We start from the raw sequence: 24,069 nt of genomic DNA on the forward strand, positions 1-24,069 counted from the left end.
CAGGGGTGAGGTGGGTTCTAGGAGTCAGGTCAAGTAGTAGTCTGACTAGCTTGTTTTGAGATGTTTGTAATTTGTTTTTTAGTGCCTTTGAGGTGCTTTGGTACCATGAGGTGCAAGCATAGTCGTAGTACCCTTGAATGAGTGCTCCTGCTAGAGTCTTCAGGGTATTCTTGTTTACCAGAGCGGAGATCCGGTACAAGAATCGCGTTCGTTGGTTGACTTTTTTTATTACATTGGATGCCATTTTGTCACAGGAAAGATTAGCCTCTAGGATGGAACCCAGGTAGGTAATTTCATCTTTCCTTGTGATAATATTGTCACCCACTGTAACCGAGAAGCCGTCGGTCTTGCTGAGTTTGTTATTTGAACCGAAGAGAATGGACTCTGTTTTGCCCATGTGTAATGATAGTTTGTTGTCGGCGAGCCATATGCAGATTTTGCCTAGTTCCGAGCTGAGGGCTTTTTCAACCTGTAACTTGTTCTTGTCAGAGACCAGCAGGGCTGAGTCGTCCGCAAACAGGAACAAGTTGCAGTCACAAGCTGACGACATGTCATTTGCATAAATTAGGAATAGTAGCGGTCCTAGTATGCTTCCTTGTGGAACACCACAGCTCACTGTGAGGGGGGGGGATAGTGTACCGTTTACTTCCACCATCTGTTCCCTCCCCTCCAGATGTGTTAGATCCTGATCAAACTGGCCAGTATCACGTCTTCGTCTGTTTTGGCTCTCCATCCAATTCCTCTGCGTTGTGTCATTTTAATGGTCCTGACGTCCCACGACACTGGCTGATAAGATCCTTATCTCTCCCCGTTAGTACAATCCGCAAACCATAATAATTCTCCACCTCCGTAAGAATCCGACACTTCGACAACGTGAAATACCTTACAAGGAAAAGCGTGGTTTTATTTGATAAACAGAAACCTCAGCTCAGATGTTAACAGATGTTATTGTCCTTGAAAAGTCTATTCTAATGATCTTTCGGTGTGTTCGTCTATCGTCCTTTTGTTATTCAGTCCAATAGTGTTCAGGCCTGGTCTTTACCCTAACACTCCTCGCGTTAGCCGAAGCTAATGATGATGTGGCATTCTCCCCCCCCCCCCCCCCCCCCCCCCCCCCTCTCTGTGATGAGAGGAGAGAGTGTCTTCTGTGTGATCTCAGTCCTACTCGCTTTTGGTCAGATTCTAGTCTGCCCTACACCCGGAAACACTGTTCGACTTATAGATCTTCGCCGTAGCAACGACGGCCCGCCTTCTGGTTGTCATGCGACGTGCTGTCATGACAACTGCATAACCTTTACACACATTTCACGTTTCATTAAGATGAACCCCTCTCCCTCGCTCTCGCTATCAGTTTGTTCTTACAAGGAATTCAAAACATTCTCTCGCTGGCAGTGTGCCTCACAACAATCACCCTGCTCTACTGAACCACGTCTCCTGCTTCCATGCACATTTCGATCTCACCGTTTTAGCTGTGGTCACCTCCCCCCAATCTATACATCACATACATTGAAAAAGCACCCCAAATCCTTCATTCCCCCCTTTGATTCTTAATCAACCTTCAGAATCAACAGACTACTTGGTTTTTCAATTAATTATACACAAAAATACTCATAACAATTAGGACCCCGCCGCCTGCTGTTCCATTACCCGCATCACACCCAAACCAGAAAGGATAAACAACGGTCAGGGAGGAGAGAGAGAGAGAGACAGAGAAAAACACAGATTGCAACTTTTCAGACGACACACCTAAACCCTTCGGCCCCCCTATTAGGTACACCCCACGTCCAAATCAGAGCGCTCCCTTCCCTCTTACAGTACACCTCCCATCTTGGGCCGGTCCCGTCTCCTAGGGCAAGGGCCCCTTTCAGTGACGGCTCCTTTCCTGAGCTGGTCCCCCTCCCAGGGCGGTCCCCTAGGCAAAAATGTCTCCCCTGGTCTGCTACTGCTCAGTGTCTCTGGCTGTCCTCTCCACATCTGCTCCTCCACCGCCGTCATCTCCTCTCTCTCGTCGTGGATGATCTGTGTACCAGGCTGCAGTGCCTGGCCCCTGCGGCTTCCTCCTCCTCCAGTCTGTCTCCTGGTCGTCTCCACCGCTGTCGGTGTCTCCCCCCGCTGAAAGCAGAAACACAACACCGGCAGTCGTCTGTACATTCGACTTCCCTTGTTTTGCTATTAGTCTACCACCTTCTCCACACCTATTATCTATCTTACAGGGCGGTTCCCTGTTTGTTGTCTTCCGGCGTGACACTTGCAGCTTCCGATACCCACTCCGCGCAACTCTTCATCCCAGTTTGACCCCCAGCGCGCGCCAGTTCTTCTGGTGACGTGTCTTCTGAAGACCCTGCCTATCCATTAGGTGTGAGAAGGCCCCACTGGAATTCAAACTCTCTCTTTATTCCATAATTAACCCATTCAAATAACTGCACCATCTTTCTGTGCAATTCTTATTTAATCCATTGTATAATTAAACTCTATATCTAATATTATTATTATAATAGATCCACTCTCTGTGCTGCAGTAGATTCTCTAACTTGACTCACTCCCCCACTCCGCCACTAGATGGTAGTACAGACTTATATCTAAATATTCCCCTATGGGTAATGAAACCTCCCCAGCACTACCCCCCCCCCCCTCCGCCACTAGGTGGCGACCTACTCCTCCTCTATGGTGTTTTAGTTGACGTGTCACTTCCTGGTTCTTGTCTGTTATCTCCTCGTGGCTCACGGCCATCTTGTATCATCCTCCTCGTGGCCCCTTTTGCGGCCATCTTGTCTCGCTCATAATGGCTACTCTCTCAAACAAACGGCCGCTGCCCTCCTTTTTCAAGGCCTAACAACAAAACAACTGATTCTTAGAGTCTCGTCGGCCAAACAGGTCATAATGATGTCTGCAGGTCACATGACAATAGATGATCTACTAAACATGCAAGTACTGAACAGGTCAAAAATAGACTGAATGCCAAATGGCGGTAGGTCTGAAAAATTTTGGTAGATTCTCCCAACTCACAGTCCCACGTTCCCGCCTCCTTGCGAGGAAAACAACCCTTATATTACAGACCAACAAAAATGGAATTAACCCCTTAGAACACTGCCTTCCTTCACCGGCCCGTTTGTTTTTCATTCCCCGTAGATAAAACCCATCTTGGTTTTTCAAAACACCATGGCTCTCTGCTCATATTATTGCAGCTGGCTTCTCTGTCGCTACTTATTTACGGATGCACTATCTGTTAGTTTTTATTTGGCTTAAAAGATCAAAACAACCGTGTGTGCACAGTGAACTCACATCTTTCTCCTAAGCGCTGTTTCTCCTACAGCGCTGGTCCGCCTCATGACCGCTCGACTCAACGCTCTCTCCCAGGGCTGACCGGCCTTGCTTCGATCATGATTCTCCCACACACGATGACTGTTGTCCACTGTCGCCCCATTATTGAAAAAGTCTTTATCCATTCTTATCTCTTGCAAATCCGGCTGTCATCAACAACCAACTGTTCCCGTTGTTTTTATCTCTTGCAAATCCGGCTGTCATCGGCAACAACTGTTAGATCCTGATCAAACTGGCCAGTATCACGTCTTCGTCTGTTGTGGCTCTCCATCCAATTCCTCTGCGTTGTGTCATTTTAATGGTCCTGACGTCCCACGACACTGGCTGATAAGATCCTTATCTCTCCCCGTTAGTACAATCCGCAAACTATAATAATTCTCCACCTCCGTAAGAATCCGACACTTCGACAACGTGAAATACCTTACAAGGAAAAGCGTGGTTTTATTTGATAAACAGAAACCTCAGCTCAGATGTTAACAGATGTTATTGTCCTTGAAAAGTCTATTCTAATGATCTTTCGGTGTGTTCGTCTATCGTCCTTTTGTTATTCAGTCCAATAGTGTTCAGGCCTGGTCTTTAGCCTAACCCTCCTCGCGTTAGCCGAAGCTAATGATGATGTGGCATTCATTACTTCCTGCTTCAGCAAAGCAAGCTGCTTTTACTGTCGCTCCGCTCCGCTGCTTTTCGCTATTATAATGATTTATTACAGCCCTTTCAACTTTTATTACTCTGTACGTTAACCCTCAGTTCCTATGGTACTTCTCCAGAACTGTGAATCTTCTTATCTATTCAGATTTTTTACCACAGTCGAAAGGACGAGTAGCAAGATTCTCCGTGGGAGGAATAGCGAGCCGTCTTATCAGCTACACACAAAGGACTATGTCGGAAGGCAAGGATATTTATGAAAGACGAGGAAGGTTTTCCTTGTTATTTTGAGTTTTAACGAGACGGAATACGACAGTGTGAGTAATAGCACAGCTCCAGGGCAACGGAACTGCCCCGTGTAGGGGAGAGAAACGGACATCTCCGGGGCGACGGAAGCTGCCCCGTTTAGGAGAGAGCGACGGACAGCTCTATTGTATGATATTTCATAAAGACCCCGGTTGTGAAGTGAGTGACCCACCATCACCACCACCACCACCACCACCATCACCATCACCATCACCACCACCACCATCACCACCACCATCATCACCACCATCATCATCATCATCACCACCACCACCACCAGCTAAGTACCTAGCTTAGCTTCAGCTTAGCCTAACCTGAAAAGACAGGAAATAAGGGAAGATGCCGGGACTCGGCTCTCCCACAGAATGTACTAACTGCTTGAAGATGAGTATGAGGATTGTAGAGCTGGAGGCTCGGGTTTCTACCCTGTACCAAATACAGCAGGATGAGCAACTCCTTGACTCTATTTTTGAAGCTACTACAAATATAGCCAACAATACCATGATTGAGACCTGGCCTATGCTAGTAGCTACAGAACAGCACCACCCAAAAGACGGTCCTTGGCACAACCAAGGAGCTAAACCAAAGCAGTGGACCACCGTCAAGGATAAAAGGAGAAATAAACGAACCAGGACCTCACCCCCGGTACCGCCAGGAAATAGTTTCAACCTACTCTCGGAAACACGCATATCAACACCCAAAGCAAAGAGACATAGAAGCGTGGCTAAGAACGTTAACGAAGCAAACAGCGAGCGTAACAGAGCTCACGCTAACGACGCTAATAGCAAGAATACCGGAGCTCACGCTAACACTAGCGAAGCAAACAGCTGGCATGCCGGAGCTCACGCTAATGCTAGCGAAGCTAACAGCCGGCACATCGGAACACACGCTAACGACGAGACGACGAGGAAAACAGAGCCACGAGCGACACAGCTAGCAAACACGACCCAGACCGAGCTAACGGCTAACAGCGAAGAGACTATCATGCGCCGAGGAGAACGTTGCGGTAGCCAACGCCGAAGGTACGGGACCAGCGTTAACATGCCGGCTATTGAGAAGGCTAACGAGGCTTCACCAAGGCCACAGGACTGTGGAAAGAACCGGCAGACTAGGCCTAGCCCAAAAACAAACGGCCCCAAAACTGTTGGAAAGAAAAATGCTAACCTCACACAGAAAATAGACTGCATACTGATTGGAGATTCCAGAACAAGGTATGTGGAGATGGCAAACACAGAAAATATCTGTCTAGACAATACATCTGTGAAAGAGCTGGCCGAAATACTTCCAACACTAATCAGACCGGGAATAACAAAAATTGTCATTCACTCTGGATCGTTTGACATCCTGCGAAAGAAGACTGGCACAGAGACTTTGAAAGACGATTTCACACGTTTAATGAACACACTAGACAAACATCAGTCTGTGTACATAGACACTGATGTGTCCATCAGTGGACCAATTGCATGCTTTCGCAGAGGACAAGAAGCATTCAGTCGACTCCTAAATTTTAATTCATGGTTAGGGGCTGCATGTCTTGTACACGGCCTGAAATTCATTGACAACTTCAATGTTTTCTGGAATAACCCAGAACGTTTTCAAAGAAATGGCTTCTTCCCAAATCACTTAGGTTCAAAGCTCCTAGCAGCAAACATGCGTCATGCCTTGATGGCCTCCAAGAATATTAAGCTCATACCAGCACGAGAGATAGTCATGAAGGACACAATCTCACCACGAAGTGCAGCAGCACAAGGCGTTCCCCCCCCCCCATATCACACAAGGTCATCTCGTCTGATCAAATGTCCCCGAAAGCACAGTACAGTCAGTGCAGTGCAGTATAGCACAATTGCCATGCCATCTCTCAAAACATACCAGTAATCATAACCAGCCAATGGCATGGTGAAAAATATACGCCATCAATGCGTTTACCTGCTATTAACCTCAGGGCCATCACGGTCAAGCCAAAGCAGACCTCCTCTAAAGAAGTCCAACAAATAAAATTAGCTTTCCTAAATGTCAGATCACTGAATAATAAAACATTCTTAGTAAATGATCTGATTAAAGAAAATAACTTAGATTGCATCTGCCTAGTAGAGACATGGCTAAATAATGACACAGCTACATCAATAATGATAGAAGCTTGTCCACCAGACTATAACTTTTTTCAAATACCCAGAAAAAATAAAAGGGGCGGAGGAGTTGCAGCAATCTTCTCCTCAAAACTCTTGTTTAGAATCACAGAACTAGGCGAGTTCATGTCAATGGAATATCTTGCCATTGAACTAAAAACAGAATCAACTATTATTGTCACAATATACCGCCCGCCTAGACACTCACCAATATTTATACAGGAGCTCTCTGAACTGATCTCACTATGTGTTACCGGATATGATAAGGTGATCCTAAATGGAGACTTGAACATCCATTTTAATAAGAAAACAGACTCCAAAACTATAGAACTAAAAAATCTACTGGATAGCTTTGACCTAATACAGCATATAACAAATGCAACTCACAGGCTTGGGAATACACTAGACTTAGTTATAACAACAACTGGGCTAAGCATAACAAATATCTCAATAACTGAATTACCTCTCTCCGACCATCACTGTATATTTTTTGATACTCAAATAACCCTTACTAAAACAAAAAAATAAATCATAGTTAAAAAGAGGCTCCTAAACGACAAAGCTGAATCAAAGTTCATTGATCTTATCAGACTACATGAACCACACAATCATGACTGCTCTCTAAATGAAATGGTAGAAAATCTCAATGATGCAATGTCATCTATATTAAATTCTGTCACCCCATTAAAAACGAAAAAGAAGAAAACTAGAGCCTCGCCCTGGTTAAACTATAATACGGTCAACGAAGAAAAAAGGAAATGTCGTGCAGCGGAGCGAAAATGGAGAAAAACAAAAACCACCATATGCTGTGATATATACAAAGATGCTTTAACTGCTTATAATAAAACCATCCGCTTAGCAAGGAAAGATTACTTATCTAAAATCATTACAGAAAATGCTGGAAACTCCAGAATCCTCTTTTCCACTATTAATGTACTACTCAACACTGCCCCTACACCTCCTCAGTCATCAACGGTTAAGTGTGAAGAACTTGCACTATTCTTTAACAACTAAATAACCTTGATCAGGGCCAGCATTACTCATGATGGAAATACAGCTGATTGTGGCAAACCGTGCAATGTAACCATGAGAAGTTTCACATGCATCACATTAGATGTACTCTGCAAAACTGTCTCAGAATGTAACTCCTCCACCTCAGACATTGACCCTATACCTACAGCTTTCTTCAAACGGGTATTTAATAGTGTTTCAAGCCCTGTGCTAGATATCATAAACACTTCCCTTAGGACTGGTATTTTCCCGGATGCCTTTAAAACAGCAGTTGTAAAGCCATTACTAAAAAAACCTAACTTGGATAGTAATGAAATGGCAAATTATCGTCCAATATCCAACCTACCATTCATTAGTAAAGTACTTGAAAAGATAGTTTCAGTTCAAATAAATTCCTTTCTTGAAGAAAACAACATCTTAGAAGAATTTCAGTCAGGATTCAGAAAATATCATAGCACTGAAACTGCCCTCACCAAAATAATCAGTGACCTCAGACTAAACTCTGACGAGAATAAGATCTCCATCCTTATCCTGTTAGATCTCAGTGCAGCATTTGATACAATCGATCACGATATTCTAATCGATCGTCTTGAAAACCATGTCGGTTTCTCAGAACATGTGCTGGGCTGGTTTAAAACATACATCAGAGGGAGGAAATTCTATGTTAAACTAGGAAATCACATGTCTGATATATACGACAACAACTATGGAGTTGCACAAAGGAGTTGCTTAGGTCCTTTACTCTTCTCCCTTTACATGTTACCGCTGGGTGATATCATCAGAGAACATAATGTAGATTTCCATAGCTATGCGGATGATACACAACTGTACATATCTGCTGAACCAAATGATACAGCGATTAGCTCCATTACAGACTGCTTACTGGCAATAAATAAATGGATGAGTAAGAACTTCCTGAAACTAAACGAGAACAAAACTGAAATTCTAATTATCGGCTCCAAAACTAAAAAAGAAACATTAATAAAGAACCTGGGGTGTTATGGTTTGTAACCGACCCCAAACGCAACGGCACAGAGAGAGTTGTTTCAGAGTTAGCCAAAAACAAGGGCGTGTTTATTCACAGAGTCACAAGATTGAATTAGGTGGAAAACAGAACAAACAGGGAATCTGGCATGTGAAGAATGTTTGCGGCTCTGCAGATTCTCCCAGACGGTGATGGTGAGGAATTTGCTTGTGACGTCTGAGCCGCTCTGCAGATCCCCCCAGCATACACTCCAGGTGGAAACGGAGGGGGAGAGAGAAATCCCAGTTAGCTCAGCGCACAACAGAAACAACGCAACGCGTAAAGCGGGCAGATAAACGAGGCGTAGCTTCGTACGGGGAATCAGGTTCTCAAACAGGGATACTTCACGAGAGTCCTGGGGAGCAACAGACAGCGACGGGAAAGAAAGGCAGATGCAGGGAATATTCAAAACGATCCAACATCGATATTAGGGGGAACAGAGTATATAAAGCCCTCTGGGGCGCTGATTAGAACACACATCAGGTGCGTGATGGTAATTGATACTTGACTTAGAAGTGTGCGTTCGGCCACGGACCAATCATCACAGAATCCTCACAGAACCTTAAAGGAACGGAGCGTGGCGGGGAATGCAATTACTCAACAAAGTACCTTAAAGGAACGGAGCGTGTGGCCGGGAACGGACCAATCATCACAGTACTTTAAGAAGCCTGTGGTGGGGAAAGAACCAATCCTCACAGTACTCCCCCCTCCACGGGAGCCACCCGGCGACCAGTGATGCCGGTAACGCGTTACTAAGTAACGCGTTATTGTAATCTGATTACTTTCCCCCGAAAATAGTAATCTAACGCGTTAATCTTTAAAAGCCAGTAATCTGATTGCAGTTACTTGTCCAAGTGGCTGTGCATTACTATTTCGTTACTATCTCATCATAAATTCATAATGCATGCGGAATGCAGTATTTTATTTCGTTTTCGACAGTCAAAAATACATTTTTGAGCTGTTTTTCTTATTTGGGAGTGACGTGGTGTGGCAGTGAAAGGGTTACACAAGAATGTGTCCTCGCGGCGTGACTGGACTCTCTGTCTGTGAGTGACTCTGCTTTGGCCCAATCACATTCCCCATCCACAGTCTGCGAATCAGAGGCAGAGTAGGGCGGGTCTTCACAGCACGTCATGTGACATATGCGCCAATCGTCTGACAGCAGGGCTCCGTTGCATTCGTCTGAGAATTCCACCCGGCCAAAACGCTTGTCTAAACGAAGTGAAACCGCAAGAAGACTAGAGAGACATTTATAAAAACAATTTAATAGTTACAGTTGATATAATTGAATAGTTCAGCCTGCATTTGTTAGATGTGAATGGATACACTGGTTTTGTAAAACCACTGGCTGGCTGCTCTAATGCTCTCCCACAGTTCTTCAGGTGGGAGAACACGAGTGACAGAGAGAGGGGAGAGAGACACACACACACACACACACACACACAAGCACAAGCACACGCACACACGCGCACACACGTACACACAGAGAGGGAGAGAAGGGATTATATTATAATAATAATAATAATAATAATAATAATAATTATTATTATTATTATTATTATTATTATTATTATTATTATTATTATTATTATTATTATTATTATTATTATATTAGAGATGTAGGCTGTCTGGGTGGGGTTGGAGAGAAAGAGGCATGGGGTGAGAGAGAGAGAGAGAGAGGGGTGAGAGAGAGAGAGAGAGAGAGAGAGAGAAAAGCTCTTATTTGCCAGATTTACAGTTAATTTACATGTTAAAGAGAGACTGCTTGTATGTTTATAGAGAGACATTTATAAAAACAATTTAATAGTTACAGTTGATATAATTGAATAGTTCAGCCTGCATTTGTTAGATGTGAATGGATACACTGGTTTTGTAAAACCACTGGCTGGCTGCTCTAATGCTGTGAGCATCATAGACTGTTGCTTTACCATACTTGATGGTACAGAAGCTGAAGCACTAGTTTAACAATTTACGTTATGTGCAGAGAAACAAGTTAAAAACAATTTATGCACTTTCAATAAAGCGTTTAAAAAAAACTGTTGGGGGAACGACGACTTCGTAACCTAGTTACTTTCAAAGTAACTAAGTTACTCTGATAATCAAGTAATCAGTAAAGTAACTTGGATTACTTTTTAAAGGAGTAATCAGTAATCAGTAATCGGATTACTTTTACAAGTAATCTGTGGCATCACTGCCGGCGACCCACTCGGCCCCGGCCTGCCCGGACGGGACCGAAGGAAGCCGGCGATCAGGGGCACTGGAGAGGGGGACAAAGACAGAGGACCGGCGAGGGAGGCCGGAGACAGGGACTGGGGCCCGACAGCGGAGGCCGGGCACGGGGACAGAGGACCGGCGAGGGAGGCCGGAGACGGGGACTGGGACCCGACAGCGGAGGCCGGGCACGAGAACAGAGGACCGGCGAGGGAGGCCGGAGACGGGGACTGGGGCCCGACAGTGGAGGCCGGGCACGGGGACAGAGGACCGGCGAGGGAGGCCGGAGACGGGGACTGGGACCCGGTGAGGGGGCTGGACGGCACCTGAAGACACTGGGCACGACAGGAGGAGCTCCACCCCTTGATGGTACCGGAGGACCAGGCGATGTGGGGCTCGTGCAGCGTGAGCCAGGGCCTGCCCAGGACCACAGGGACAAGAGGAGAGCTGGTGACGAAAAACTGGAGTCTCTCAACGTGGTTACCAGCAACGGTGAGAAGGACTGGACAGGTGCGTTGAGTGACATCAGCCAGGCGGCGATGATCCAGCGCGAAGACCTCCAAGGGCCTCTCGAGGTCCTCAAGTGGAATGTTGGCCCGGGTGGCAAACCCAACGTCCATGAAACTCCCATCAGCACCAGAGTCCATGAGTGCACCCACCGTCGCCCGCTGGTCCGCCCAGGCTAGGGTGACGTCCGCCAGACGGTTAGGTGGTGCATGGGTGGGGGAACAGGAAAAACGTCTCACCAGGATCTCCCGGGGTCCTGGCGAGCCTGGTCTTCTTGGCCGGGTAGGGCAATTGGAGACACGGTGTCCATCCCGGCCACAGTAGAGGCAACGGCCGGACCTGAGCCTGGACTCCCGTTCGGCCGGGCTAAGGCGGTTGCGTCCCAGCTGCATGGGTTCCTCCTCAGTCACGGCTCGGGAGGGAACAAACCCACCAGTCACGGAGGGGGCAGGACGGTCAGCACTGTAGAGGCGGCCGCCAGGAAAGGGAGCCCCTGAGCGGAGGTCGATGGCACAGTCGTAAGGCCGGTGAGGCGGAAAGACCTGAGCCCTGGACTCACTGAAAACCTCCTCGAGGTCGTGGTACTCGGGGGGTACGTCTGGGGTACTGAAAACCTCCTCGAGGTCGTGGTCCTCGGGGGGTACGTCTGGAGTACTAAAAACCTCCTCGAGGTCGTGGTCCTCGGGGGGTACGTCTGGGGTACTGAAGACCTCCTCGAGGTCGTGGTACTCGGGGGGTACGTCTGGGGGTCCCAGTCGTGCTCGCTCACGCCTTCTCTCCCGGAGGCGTCCGTCGATGCGGATAGCGAGGCTGATCAGGCCCTCGAGAGAATCGGGCTCCTCTTGGGTCGCGAGCTGGTCCCTTACTGCGTCGTTGAGCCCCCTCAGGAAGGTGAGACGAAGCGCTTGTTCGTTCCAACCGCTCTCCGTTGCGGCCAGTCTGAACTCCAGCGCGTAGTCTCTGACACTGCCACTGTCCTGCCGGAAGGTGCCCAACCGAGCTCCTGGGTCCTGGCCACGGGCTGGGTGGTGAAAAACCCTGCGGAGCTCAGCCACGAAGTCTGGGTAGTAGAAACAGAAGTCTGCCCCCATTGCCCAGGAGGCAGTGACCCACTGGGATGCCCGGCCAGAGAGCAAGTTAGTCATGTAAGCCACTCGGGCTCCCCTTGAAGTGAAACGACTGGGTTGATGACGAAAAAACCAACTCACACTGTATGATGAATGTGGCACAATCCTCGAAATTACCGTCGAACAACCGTGGTTCGGAGAGACGGGGCTCCCGAGGTGCGGGATCGGGAGGCGCGGGACCTGCCAGGGCTGCGGGTGATGCTCCGGCCGAGGCTCCTGAAGGAAGTGGGGTTACAAGCAAGGTGTTAACGGTTTCACTCAGTGCTTGTAAGTGGAGGAGAATACTAGACTGCTGGCTAGCCAGAGCCCCCAGGGACCCCTGAATAAGCAGGACCTGCTCTCGGAGTTCCTGTACAGCAGCCGCAGCCGCATCTAGCTGTAGGCTGTGTTCCTTGGTTGACTCTATCTGGACTGCCAATGCTGTGCTGACTCTCTCTGTGTCGGCTGGGGTCGTCATGGTTGGATCGTAATGTTATGGTTTGTAACCGACCCCAAACGCAACGGCACAGAGAGAGTTGTTTCAGAGTTAGCCAAAAACAAGGGCGTGTTTATTCACAGAGTCACAAGATTGAATTAGGTGGAAAACAGAACAAACGGGGAATCTGGCATGTGAAGAATGTTTGCGGCTCTGCAGATTCTCCCAGACGGTGATGGTGAGGAATTTGCTTGTGACGTCTGAGCCGCTCTGCAGATCCCCCCAGCATACACTCCAGGTGGAAACGGAGGGGGAGAGAGAAATCCCAGTTAGCTCAGCGCACAACAGAAACAGAGAGGTGACTGATCCAAACAATTATCCAAGTGACTTGATCTTCGGTGTGATACACACAGTTAGCAGAGTCCAGAGAAAAAACAATACGGTAATCCAAGGTGTAAATCCAACAACAAAAAATAGGTGAGAACAGTATAACAAAAACGGGATCTCTTCGGTGTTTCACAAACACACAAAAAACGAGTGATCCAAAAAGAACTGTTTCCAAAAACTCACCAGAGCGCAACGCGTAAAGCGAGCAGATAAACGAGGCGTAGCTTCGTACAGGGAATCAGGTTCTCCAACAGGGATACTTCACGAGAGTCCTGGGGAGCAACAGACAGCGACGGGAAAGAAAGGCAGATGCAGGGAATATTCAAAACGATCCAACATCGATATTAGGGGGAACAGAGTATATAAAGCCCTCTGGGGCGCTGATTAGAACACACATCAGGTGCGTGATGGTAATTGATACTTGACTTAGAAGTGTGCGTTCGGCCACGGACCAATCATCACAGAATCCTCACAGAACCTTAAAGGAACGGAGCGTGGCGGGGAATGCAATTACTCAACAAAGTACCTTAAAGGAACGGAGCGTGTGGCCGGGAACGGACCAATCATCACAGTACTTTAAGAAGCCTGTGGTGGGGAAAGAACCAATCCTCACATGGGGGGACTAACCCCTTGGATCAAATCTGAGGTCACTAGTCTTGGGGTTATCATAGATTCAGAACTGAACTTCAATTCTCATATTAGCAAAGTGACGAAAACATCGTTCTTCCATCTCAGAAATATAGCAAAAGTACGACCATTTATTAATCAGAACGATGCTGAGAAGCTAATTCATGCATTCATATCTAGCCGGTTAGACTACTGTAATGCACTTTTCACAGGTCTCCCTAAGAAAACCACAGAGAGGCTTCAGCTAATCCAAAACTCTGCAGCCCGACTACTAACTAGAACCAAAAGGAGAGAGCACATTAGTCCAGTCTTAGCTGCTTTACACTGGCTTCCTGTAACATTTAGAATTGACTTTAAGGTCCTTCTCCTTACATACAAAGCTCTAAATGGACAGGGACCTAGCTACATCGCCAACACTCTAATAAATTACACACCAGCAAGAACACTGCGATCATCAGCTGCTGGACTACTAGAGGCTCCCAGAAGCAGTCAAAAGAGGATCGGTAATGCAGCCTTTATCAACTATGCCCCAAAACTATGGAACAAACTACCCCAAAACATCAGGGAAGCCAACTCGCTAGACATCTTTAAAAGACAGCTTAAAACCTATCTCTTTGCTCAGGCATTTCACTGATAGATATCTGCTACCACCTAGTGGCAAGAGGAAACATCAGGGATATCCTGACACAACTTGTATTTACCTGCACTATTCTTACCCTGCCTACTCTTATACACTGCCTATCAAATTCATGTGTCGGTTATTGCACTTTTTACTTCTTACTGATGACTATTTTTAAACTGAATCATTTTAAACAATTTTTATTATTTGCTAGATCCAAATGTGAAACACTGTGATTATTTGTATTACTGAATAGAGAGCCTATTAGGATGCTAGATCCTAATGTGAAACACTGTGATTTGCCATATCTTGCTATGCTCGCTCATGCCTGTATTTTTTATGTCCGTTCTATTTTATAATTTTTTGACTATTTTTAAACTGAATCATTTTAAACTATTTTTACTATTTGTGTTACTGAAAACTGTACGCGGAGAGCCTATTGGGATGCTAGATCCTAATGTGAAACACTGTGATTCTACCTGTCTATCTTTTTATGCTCGCTTATGCCTGTATTTTTTACTGTTGTGAAGCACTTTGAACTGCAACCTCTGTATGAAAAGTGCTATACAAATAAAGTTATTATTATTCCCCCCCCCCCCCCTCCTCTCTGTGATGAGAGGAGAGAGTGTCTTCTGAGTGATCTCAGTCCTACTCGCTCTTGGTCAGATTCTAGTCTGCCCTACACCCGGAAACACCGTTCGACTTATAGATCTTCGCCGTAGCAACGGCGGCCCGCCTTCTGGTTGTCATGCGACGTGCTGTCATGACAACTGCATAACCTTTACACACATTTCACGTTTCATTAAGATGAACCCCTCTCCCTCTCCCTCGCTATCAGTTTGTTCTTACAAGGAATTCAAAACATTCTCTCGCTGGCAGTGTGCCTCACAACAATCACCCTGCTCTACTGAACCACCGTCTCCTGCTTCCATGCACATTTCGATCTCACCGTTTTAGCTGTGGTCACCTCCCCCCAATCTATACATCACATACATTGAAAAAGCACCCCAAATCCTTCACAGGTGATGAGAAATTCAACAAATAATTAACTGTATTAGACATTTGTTAATGGTGAATAGTTTTCACTTTAGATTAGGGGACACAATAGCATCTTAACAAATAATTTGTTAAACATGAAAAGACAAGTCTGGTAATTGCTTTGTGTGTATTCATAAAAGTCCACAAAATAAACAAACTATTTAAAATATCCGGCACTGGACCGCAAATGACATCCCATCATAAATCAGTTTGAAAAAGCGACAGACTGTTGCTGAATGTAGTCATTTTGAGGCATTTTGAGAAGAGGACATCCAGAGCTCTCAATGAGAGAGAAATCATCTATGAGAGAGAGAGAGAGAGAGAGAAAGAGAGGGAGAGAGAGAGAGAGATAGAGAGAGAGAGAGAGAGAGAGAGAGAGAGAGAGAGAGAGAGAGAGAGAGAGAGAGAGAGAGAGAGAGAGAGAGAGAGAGAGAGAGAGAGAGAGAGAGAGAGAGAGAGTACTTGTGCTGTATGATGACAATACTTTTTCTTGTATCTAGTTTAATCTAATCTGGGTCCCCTGTTTCGCATTTGCATGTTTGACATTGTGTCATCAATAGCCCCGGGACACTATGCAGGTATCAGCCAGGTGTGTATCCTCTTACAAGCACAAACTACCAGACTGTGAAACCATAATTAACGAGGGGTAGTCTATAGGACGAGACGCCAAGAGACCACCTACCACATACACAGAATGGGAAAATTATATAATATTCAATAAAGAATTAAAAAGTCTTAATTTACATTTACATTTAGTCATTTAGCTGACGCTTTTATCCAAAAGCGACTTACAAGTTCTGTACGACAAGTCATCAGGAAGGGCACAACTCTATCAGCTGAGTAACAATGTACATCAAAGTGTTGAGTGCTACAGTGTAGATTAGTATATTAGAACAAGTGCATGGTGTGTAGTTAGAGACCATTGACCGGAGGTAGGCGGGAGCGGTCTTAATTGAACACAGAGGTGACAGACGTTCTATTCACACCCAGGAGAGGAGGCTGTGTGGAGCGCTTTTGGAAGAGAGAAAAGGTTGGCAATCCGTCCCGTATAATAAGCAAAATGATGTTTCCTTTGTGAGTCACCACCGAGCGCCATTGGTTCTGTATTACTTGAGTGAGAATACAGACAGAAGTCATGATAACATGGAACACATCGATACAAGCGCAGGCACTCTCAGACAAATCCTTTCATTCCTCCCTGTCTCTTAAAAACTGTTGCTGCCTTATGCAGGAATCGTAACTGGCATAATCAGAAATTGTTACTGGAGAGCAAAGGGTTGCAAAAAAAGAGAAAGCCATCTCTTCATTTCTGGCATCTCTGATGTGTGTGTGTGTGTGTGTGTGTGTGTGTGTGTGTGTGGGCGCCCACGTCTGTTGTAGACTGTTTTGCACAATTGCGCGCGGGGGCATTTAAAATGGTCTCGTCAAGTCAGGAGGAATATCTGTGGCTTGACAGCACGACAGATCATTTGTAGACATAAAAGTTGAATTGCAAAGTCTGTCACATGTTTTTTTATGTCTCATGGAGGAGTGTGTGACGTGAAAGAAAACACAACACTAGTAGCACTCGTCCTCCATATCAGACATCAGCTGGATCTGACGTGTCAGGAGACTTGTCTGTTAACCTCTTAACACTTTGAATGCCCATCATGACATACCTCGTGTTATCAGCCCATTAACTAATTAATTAATTGAGTGCCCACAACGAGAAATATTTTTTAATTTTTGTATTAGCAATCTGAATTCATATTTCATCAACCGAGTCTACCGTTGGTAAACCAGCCCCACCAGGCGCTCAGATGTGAAAAAAGCGCCCCCTATCGTCTCCCAGATGGTAATGCACCCTTTTGGAATGGACTCAATGAAAATGGATGAGACAAAAAAACTCCTTGTGGACCCTCAGAACAGCGTGTAATATGTCTTTACAGTACGTAGCATTGGATCAATAAAAGGATAGATTTTTGGAATGGCGATCAGGAATTGGAATAATCTTTTTGGATACCATCTGTTCTCAGGTAAGGAATCTATTTGACCAGTCTTAGGATAATCAGACCTGTTTTCACGGAGATATAAGCTTTTCCCCTATGTGTGATATGGCTGTTTGACTGTGCGAGCGATCAGGAACTAAGAGAATCGATTTCAGCTTGCGGCACCAGCGTGCATACGTACACATAATACTATCGATAATCTAGCGTTTATTTGAAAACGATTCATAAATAGGCCGAAAAATTACAACATTCTAGAATATTCCAGTTCCAGGGCGTTTATCACAGAATCTTTTTTTTCCCATTGAAAACGAGGGCTTTTCAAAATGCTATAAAACGGAAATGAACCGATAAAAAAACAATCCGCTTCGACAATGTTGACTGGAAAATGAGTCATTGATAAGCGACGGGCAGATTAGACACATAGCCATAATTTAAAACATAGATTAGGCGATATTAACGTTAACATTGAAGTGGATGGTGGGCATTCAAGCACTAAATGTGCGCCCCCTGCTGGGTACTGAAAGTTAAGGTCCATGCCGGTTTTTCAGGTTTCCTGCTCAACATGACATGCCCACAATACATTATGTAATAACTCATCAACCACAAGGGCCATATACTACATACTCTTGGTATAAAAAGAAAGGTAACACATGTGGGGTGACTACAGAACAGTATTTGTTTTGAATATTATATATATATATATATATATATATATATATATATATATATATATATATATATATATATATATATATATATATATATATATATATATACATACTGTATAATATACAGTATATATTATATTCACCTATTCAAATTTATATTCAATATTCACTCACCAAATGATACCACTCCAAGAAAGCCATACAACAAAAAATGTATTTGACTGTGTTGTATTCTGTTTGGAAGGTGTGCTCTTTGGCTGTGCTATCATTTTAATGTTATTACGCAGACACCCTGTGAGGATTCCCCTGTCCCTGGACCCCTTTTCCCTGTCTCCTCTCCTCATCAGCCCCCACCCTTGCGAGAACTTTTCCCTGTCTCCTACTCTTCACCAGCCCCCACCCTTGTGTAACCCCGGGTTCAGATTCATAATTATCAATTACATAAATAGTTCCTGTTTATCTCTGAGCTACCACTTCCTGTTTTACCATGAGGTCCCACTTCCTGTATATAGCATATGATGTCATGATAGAAGGTTCTGGAACCTTTGTGATGTCATCCTATGATGTCATATAGAACGTTCCGGAACATCTTGGTTTCCAATATATACAGCGAGCTCTCAAGGAGCCAGCTCTCTTTCTCCTCGACCACCGGACCAGCAACATCACCCAGACGGACCGGACTAACCAACCGACTGGAAGCCGCAAGTCTCCACCAGCATCCCGGAGCAGTCCAGACCACCCATCACCAAGCGGGCTCAGCTGGATAGATACCCGATGGCGAGCCAACCCCGGAGCATTTGATAAGACTAATGCCAGCCTGATGTGAATACCCATGATGCTCAACAAGTGCTCAACTATTGCTACACCACTAGTCCGGTAGGATTGAACTGAACGAGACTACAAGGACTTCCAAGGGAGGCAATCCCGTTCATCTTATGTTATTTTGATATTGTATGTTGTATTTGAATTGATTTAACTGGATATATGGATACAGATATTCCCCTATAAGAGTTAGAGGGTAAATGCTACCATTGTATGATGTTATAATAGAACATTCTAGAACATAGAACCTTCTACACCGTTTGTGGTGATGTCATAATAGACCATTCTAGATGACACATCGATTATCGCCGAATCACTTCCTGGTTTAAAGAGTTTAAAGGGCCAATTCACCTAATAAGGTATTTGCATTCCCTGATAAACTAATATAGAGTTACCGATGATAACCTCAGAGACGTCTGAACGAACCCCAATGTGTTGATCCAATCGACCTAGGCCTTGATATCGACCTAACCCTCCCGCAAGGAGAGGTTACTGACCTAATCTAAAAGGGATACTTCAAAGCATAAGTTGTACTTTACATACGTATGTATTATTACTGTTTAGCTAGCGCGCTTTTAATTAAAACACCGGTTATTGTTATAACTCTGCCTCTGGTCTACAATTCTTTTAATTGTGTATATTACTCCTTGTCGCATTCGAACCTAGAACTGTGCCCGTGGCAAACAGCTGTTACTGGTATTAACACAAGTGCTACATAAATTAGTTCGCGTTGTCAGAGTGATTTCATTCAAGCGGAAGCAAAATCACCCAAATTAATTGCAAACATTTCTGCTTTAATAGTATTATTTACAACGTTAGCTGGTCTTCGCCCAGATATTTACTATCACAATGAGTGAGGATGTGCAGAAGCACTCTGTCCACACGCTGGTGTTCAGGTCTCTCAAGAGGACCCACGACATGTTCGTATCCGACCAGGCCAAGCCCATCGCTCTGGATGATCACAGTCACAAGGTGAAGATGTCCGTGAAGCTGAAATCAGACTTTGCTGCTGTGATGCACATGCCTGTCCTAAAGGAAGGAGCGAAGGACCGACCCCCACAGATCATGCCTGCTGGTGGTGTGCTCGGTCCGCATAACTACACGGAGCCAGGAGGAGACGACCCAGAGTACCTGATCACCGGGACCCACGCTTACCCCGCTGGACCTGGGATCGCCTTGACGGCTGACTCCAAGCTACACAGGTTGCCTAGTGAGGGAGGAGTCAACGCCCTGGCCCTCACTCTGCCGCCCTCTCAAGCCAGGCTGGATGCCAGTCGCACAGCAGCCAGTGTTGGTGATATCCACAGACATGCTGTGGGAGCGGAAAGATCCCTGCCTCACTCAAACACGGTGTCACTCATGGAAGGAGGTGGTACCAAAAACACCGCCCTCGCCAGGAAAGCACCGACTATGCCCAAACCCCAGTGGCATCCCCCATGGAAGCTGTTTCGGGTCATCAGTGGTCATCTGGGCTGGGTGAGGTCCATAGCCGTGGAACCAGGAAATCAATGGTTTGTCACTGGATCTGCCGACAGAACCATCAAGATCTGGGACCTGGCCAGTGGGAAGCTGAAGCTCTCTCTGACTGGACACATCAGCACAGTGCGGGGTGTGGCTGTCAGCACCCGCAGCCCGTACCTGTTCTCCTGTGGAGAAGACAAGCAAGTCAAATGCTGGGACCTGGAGTACAACAAGGTCATCAGGCACTACCATGGACACCTCAGTGCTGTGTATGGTTTAGACCTGCATCCCACCATCGACGTGCTGGTGACCTGCAGCCGAGACGCCACAGCCAGGGTGTGGGATATCAGGACCAAAGCCAACGTACACACCCTGTCGGGCCACACCAACACCGTGGCCACAGTGAAGTGCCAGGCGGCCGAGCCACAGATCATCACAGGCAGCCACGACTCAACCATTAGGCTGTGGGATCTGATTGCTGGGAAGACCAGAGCCACTCTGACCAACCACAAGAAGTCTGTCCGCTCTGTGGTGTTGCACCCTCGACAATACACCTTTGCTTCTGGCTCTGCCGACAACATCAAACAGTGGATGTTCCCAGATGGGAACTTCATCCAAAATCTGTCTGGACACAACGCCATCATCAACACACTGGCCGTCAACTCCGACGGCGTCTTGGTGTCTGGAGCCGACAACGGAACCATCCACATGTGGGACTGGAGAACGGGTTACAACTTCCAGCGCATCCACGCCGCCGTGCAGCCCGGGTCCCTGGACAGCGAGTCCGGGATCTTCGCCTGCATGTTCGACAACTCGGAGAGCAGACTGATCACCGCAGAGGCCGACAAGACCATTAAAGTGTACAAGGAGGACGACACAGCGACGGAGGAAAGCCATCCAGTCAACTGGAAACCAGAGATCCTCAAGAGGAAAAGATTTTAGAAATGTTCTGTTTATTTTTTTTTATTTTTTATTGTTAATTATTCATATTGTCATAGAACCCATCTTACAAAAACATTTCTACCAGCCTGATGTGAATACCCATGATGCTCAACTAGTGCTCAACTATTGCTACACCACTAGTCCGGTAGGATTGAACTGAACGAGACTACAAGGACTTCCAAGGGAGGCAATCCCGTTCATCTTATGTTATTTTGATATTGTATGTTGTATTTGAATTGATTTAACTGGATATATGGATACAGATATTCCCCTATAAGAGTTAGAGGGTAAATGCTACCATTGTATGATGTTATAATAGAACCTTCTAGAACATAGAACCTTCTACACCGTTTGTGGTGATGTCATAATAGACCATTCTAGATGCCACATCGATTATCGCCGAATCACTTCCTGGTTTAAAGAGTTTAAAGGGCCAATTCACCTAATAAGGTATTTGCATTCCCTGATAAACTAATATAGAGTTACCGATGATAACCTCAGAGACGTCTGAACGAACCCCAATGTGTTGATCCAATCGACCTAGGCCTTGATATCGACCTAACCCTCCCGCAAGGAGAGGTTACTGACCTAATCTAAAAGGGATCCTTCAAAGCATAAGTTATACTTTACGTACGTATGTATTACTACTGTTTATCTAGCGCGCTTTTAATTAAAACACCGGTTATTGTTATAACTCTGCCTCTGGTCTACTATTCTTTTAATTGTGTATATTACTCCTTGTCGCATTCGGACCTAGAACTGTGCCCGTGGCAAACAGCTGTTACTGGTATTAACACAAGTGCTCTGTGGAGCGTTCGTAGTGGGCCATCTCTGGTTTCAGGTCGCACTACATAGACTGGGACATGTCCAGTGTGTTTCACTACAATATAGATATCTGCTTCCCACCGGTCTGCTAGCTTGTGCTTTCCTCTGAGGCGGACGTTCTTGACGAGAACCCTGTCCCCTTCCTGCAGGGTAGACTCAACAACTCGTTTGTCGAATCTGGCTTTGTTGCGGTCCGCCGTCTTCTGTGCATTTTCTGTAGCTACTCTGTAACTTGCTTCAAGGTGCGATCTCAAACTGCGGACGTACTGCGAGTGTGAGCCTGGCTTGTAGTTGACAGGTAAGTTGAAGGCTATGTCCACAGGCAATCTTGGCTGTCGCCCGAACATCAGTTCATACGGGGTGAATCCAGTAGTGTCGTTCTTAGTACAGTTGTAGGCGTGTACTAGGGGTTTGACGTAGTCTCGCCAATGGCTCTTCTGATTCTCCAGGGAGACTTGTCTGTTAACCTCTTAACACTTTGAATGCCCATCATGACATATCTCGTGTTATCAGCCCATTAACTAATTAATTAATTGAGTGCCCACAACGAGAAATATTTTTAAATTTTTTTATTAGCAATCTGAATTCATATTTCATCAACCGAGTCTACCGTTGGTAAACCAGCCCCACCAGGCGCTCAGATGTGAAAAAAGCGCCCCCTATCGTCTCCCAGATGGTAATGCACCCTTTTGGAATGGACTCAATGAAAATGGATGAGAAAAAAAAACTCCTTGTGGACCCTCAGAACAGCGTGTAATATGTCTTTACAGTACATAGCATTGGATCAATAAAAGGATAGATTTTTGGAATGGCGATCAGGAATTGGAATAATCTTTTTGGATACCATCTGTTCTCAGGTAAGGAATCTATTTTACCAGTCTTAGGATAATCAGACCTGTTTTCACGGAGATATAAGCTTTTCCCCTATGTGTGATATGGCTGTTTGACTGTGCGAGCGATCAGGAACTAAGAGAATCGATTTCAGCTTGCGGCACCAGCGTGCATACGTACACATAATACTATCGATAATCTAGCGTTTATTTGAAAACGATTCATAAATAGGCCGAAAAATTACAACGTTCTAGAATATTCCAGTTCCAGGGCGTTTATCACAGAATCTTTTTTTTCCCATTGAAAACGAGGGCTTTTCAAAATGCTATAAAACGGAAATGAACCGATAAAAAAACAATCCGCTTCGACAATGTTGACTGGAAAATGAGTCATTGATAAGCGACGGGCAGATTAGACACATAGCCATAATTTAAAACATAGATTAGGCGATATTAACGTTAACATTGAAGTGGATGGTGGGCATTCAAGCACTAAATGTGCGCCCCCTGCTGGGTACTGAAAGTTAAGGTCCATGCCGGTTTTTCAGGTTTCCTGCTCAACATGACATGCCCACAATACATTATGTAATAACTCATCAACCACAAGGGCCATATACTACATACTCTTGGTATAAAAAGAAAGGTAACACATGTGGGGTGACTACAGAACAGTATTTGTTTTGAATATTATATATATATATATATATATATATATATATATATATATATATATATATATATATATACTGTATAATATACAGTATATATTATATTCACCTATTCAAATTTATATTCAATATTCACTCACCAAATGATACCACTCCAAGAAAGCCATACAACAAAAAATGTATTTGACTGTGTTGTATTCTGTTTGGAAGGTGTGCTCTTTGGCTGTGCTATCATTTTAATGTTATTACGCAGACACCCTGTGAGGATTCCCCTGTCCCTGGACCCCTTTTCCCTGTCTCCTCTCCTCATCAGCCCCCACCCTTGCGAGAACTTTTCCCTGTCTCCTACTCTTCACCAGCCCCCACCCTTGTGTAACCCCGGGTTCAGATTCATAATTATCAATTACATAAATAGTTCCTGTTTATCTCTGAGCTACCACTTCCTGTTTTACCATGAGGTCCCACTTCCTGTATATAGCGTATGATGTCATGATAGAAGGT

At 45.4% G+C, this 24,069-nt stretch overlaps 1 protein-coding gene across 1 annotated transcript; it reads left to right on the forward strand.

The window, feature by feature from the left end:
• Positions 1-19,590: 19,590 nt before the first annotated feature.
• Positions 19,591-21,245, forward strand: LOC311237688 (pleiotropic regulator 1-like; the record flags this gene model as incomplete). The annotated part of the gene is made up of 1 exon (XM_084325658.1): positions 19,591-21,245. Exon 1 carries the CDS (start codon positions 19,692-19,694, stop codon positions 21,243-21,245), a length of 1,554 nt encoding a protein of 517 aa, XP_084181784.1. The 5' UTR covers positions 19,591-19,691.
• Positions 21,246-24,069: the final 2,824 nt, after the last annotated feature.

Source organism: Notolepis coatsorum (assembly GCF_963971535.1).
Source record: "Notolepis coatsorum genome assembly, chromosome: 12".
Taxonomy (NCBI): domain Eukaryota; kingdom Metazoa; phylum Chordata; class Actinopteri; order Aulopiformes; family Paralepididae; genus Notolepis; species Notolepis coatsorum.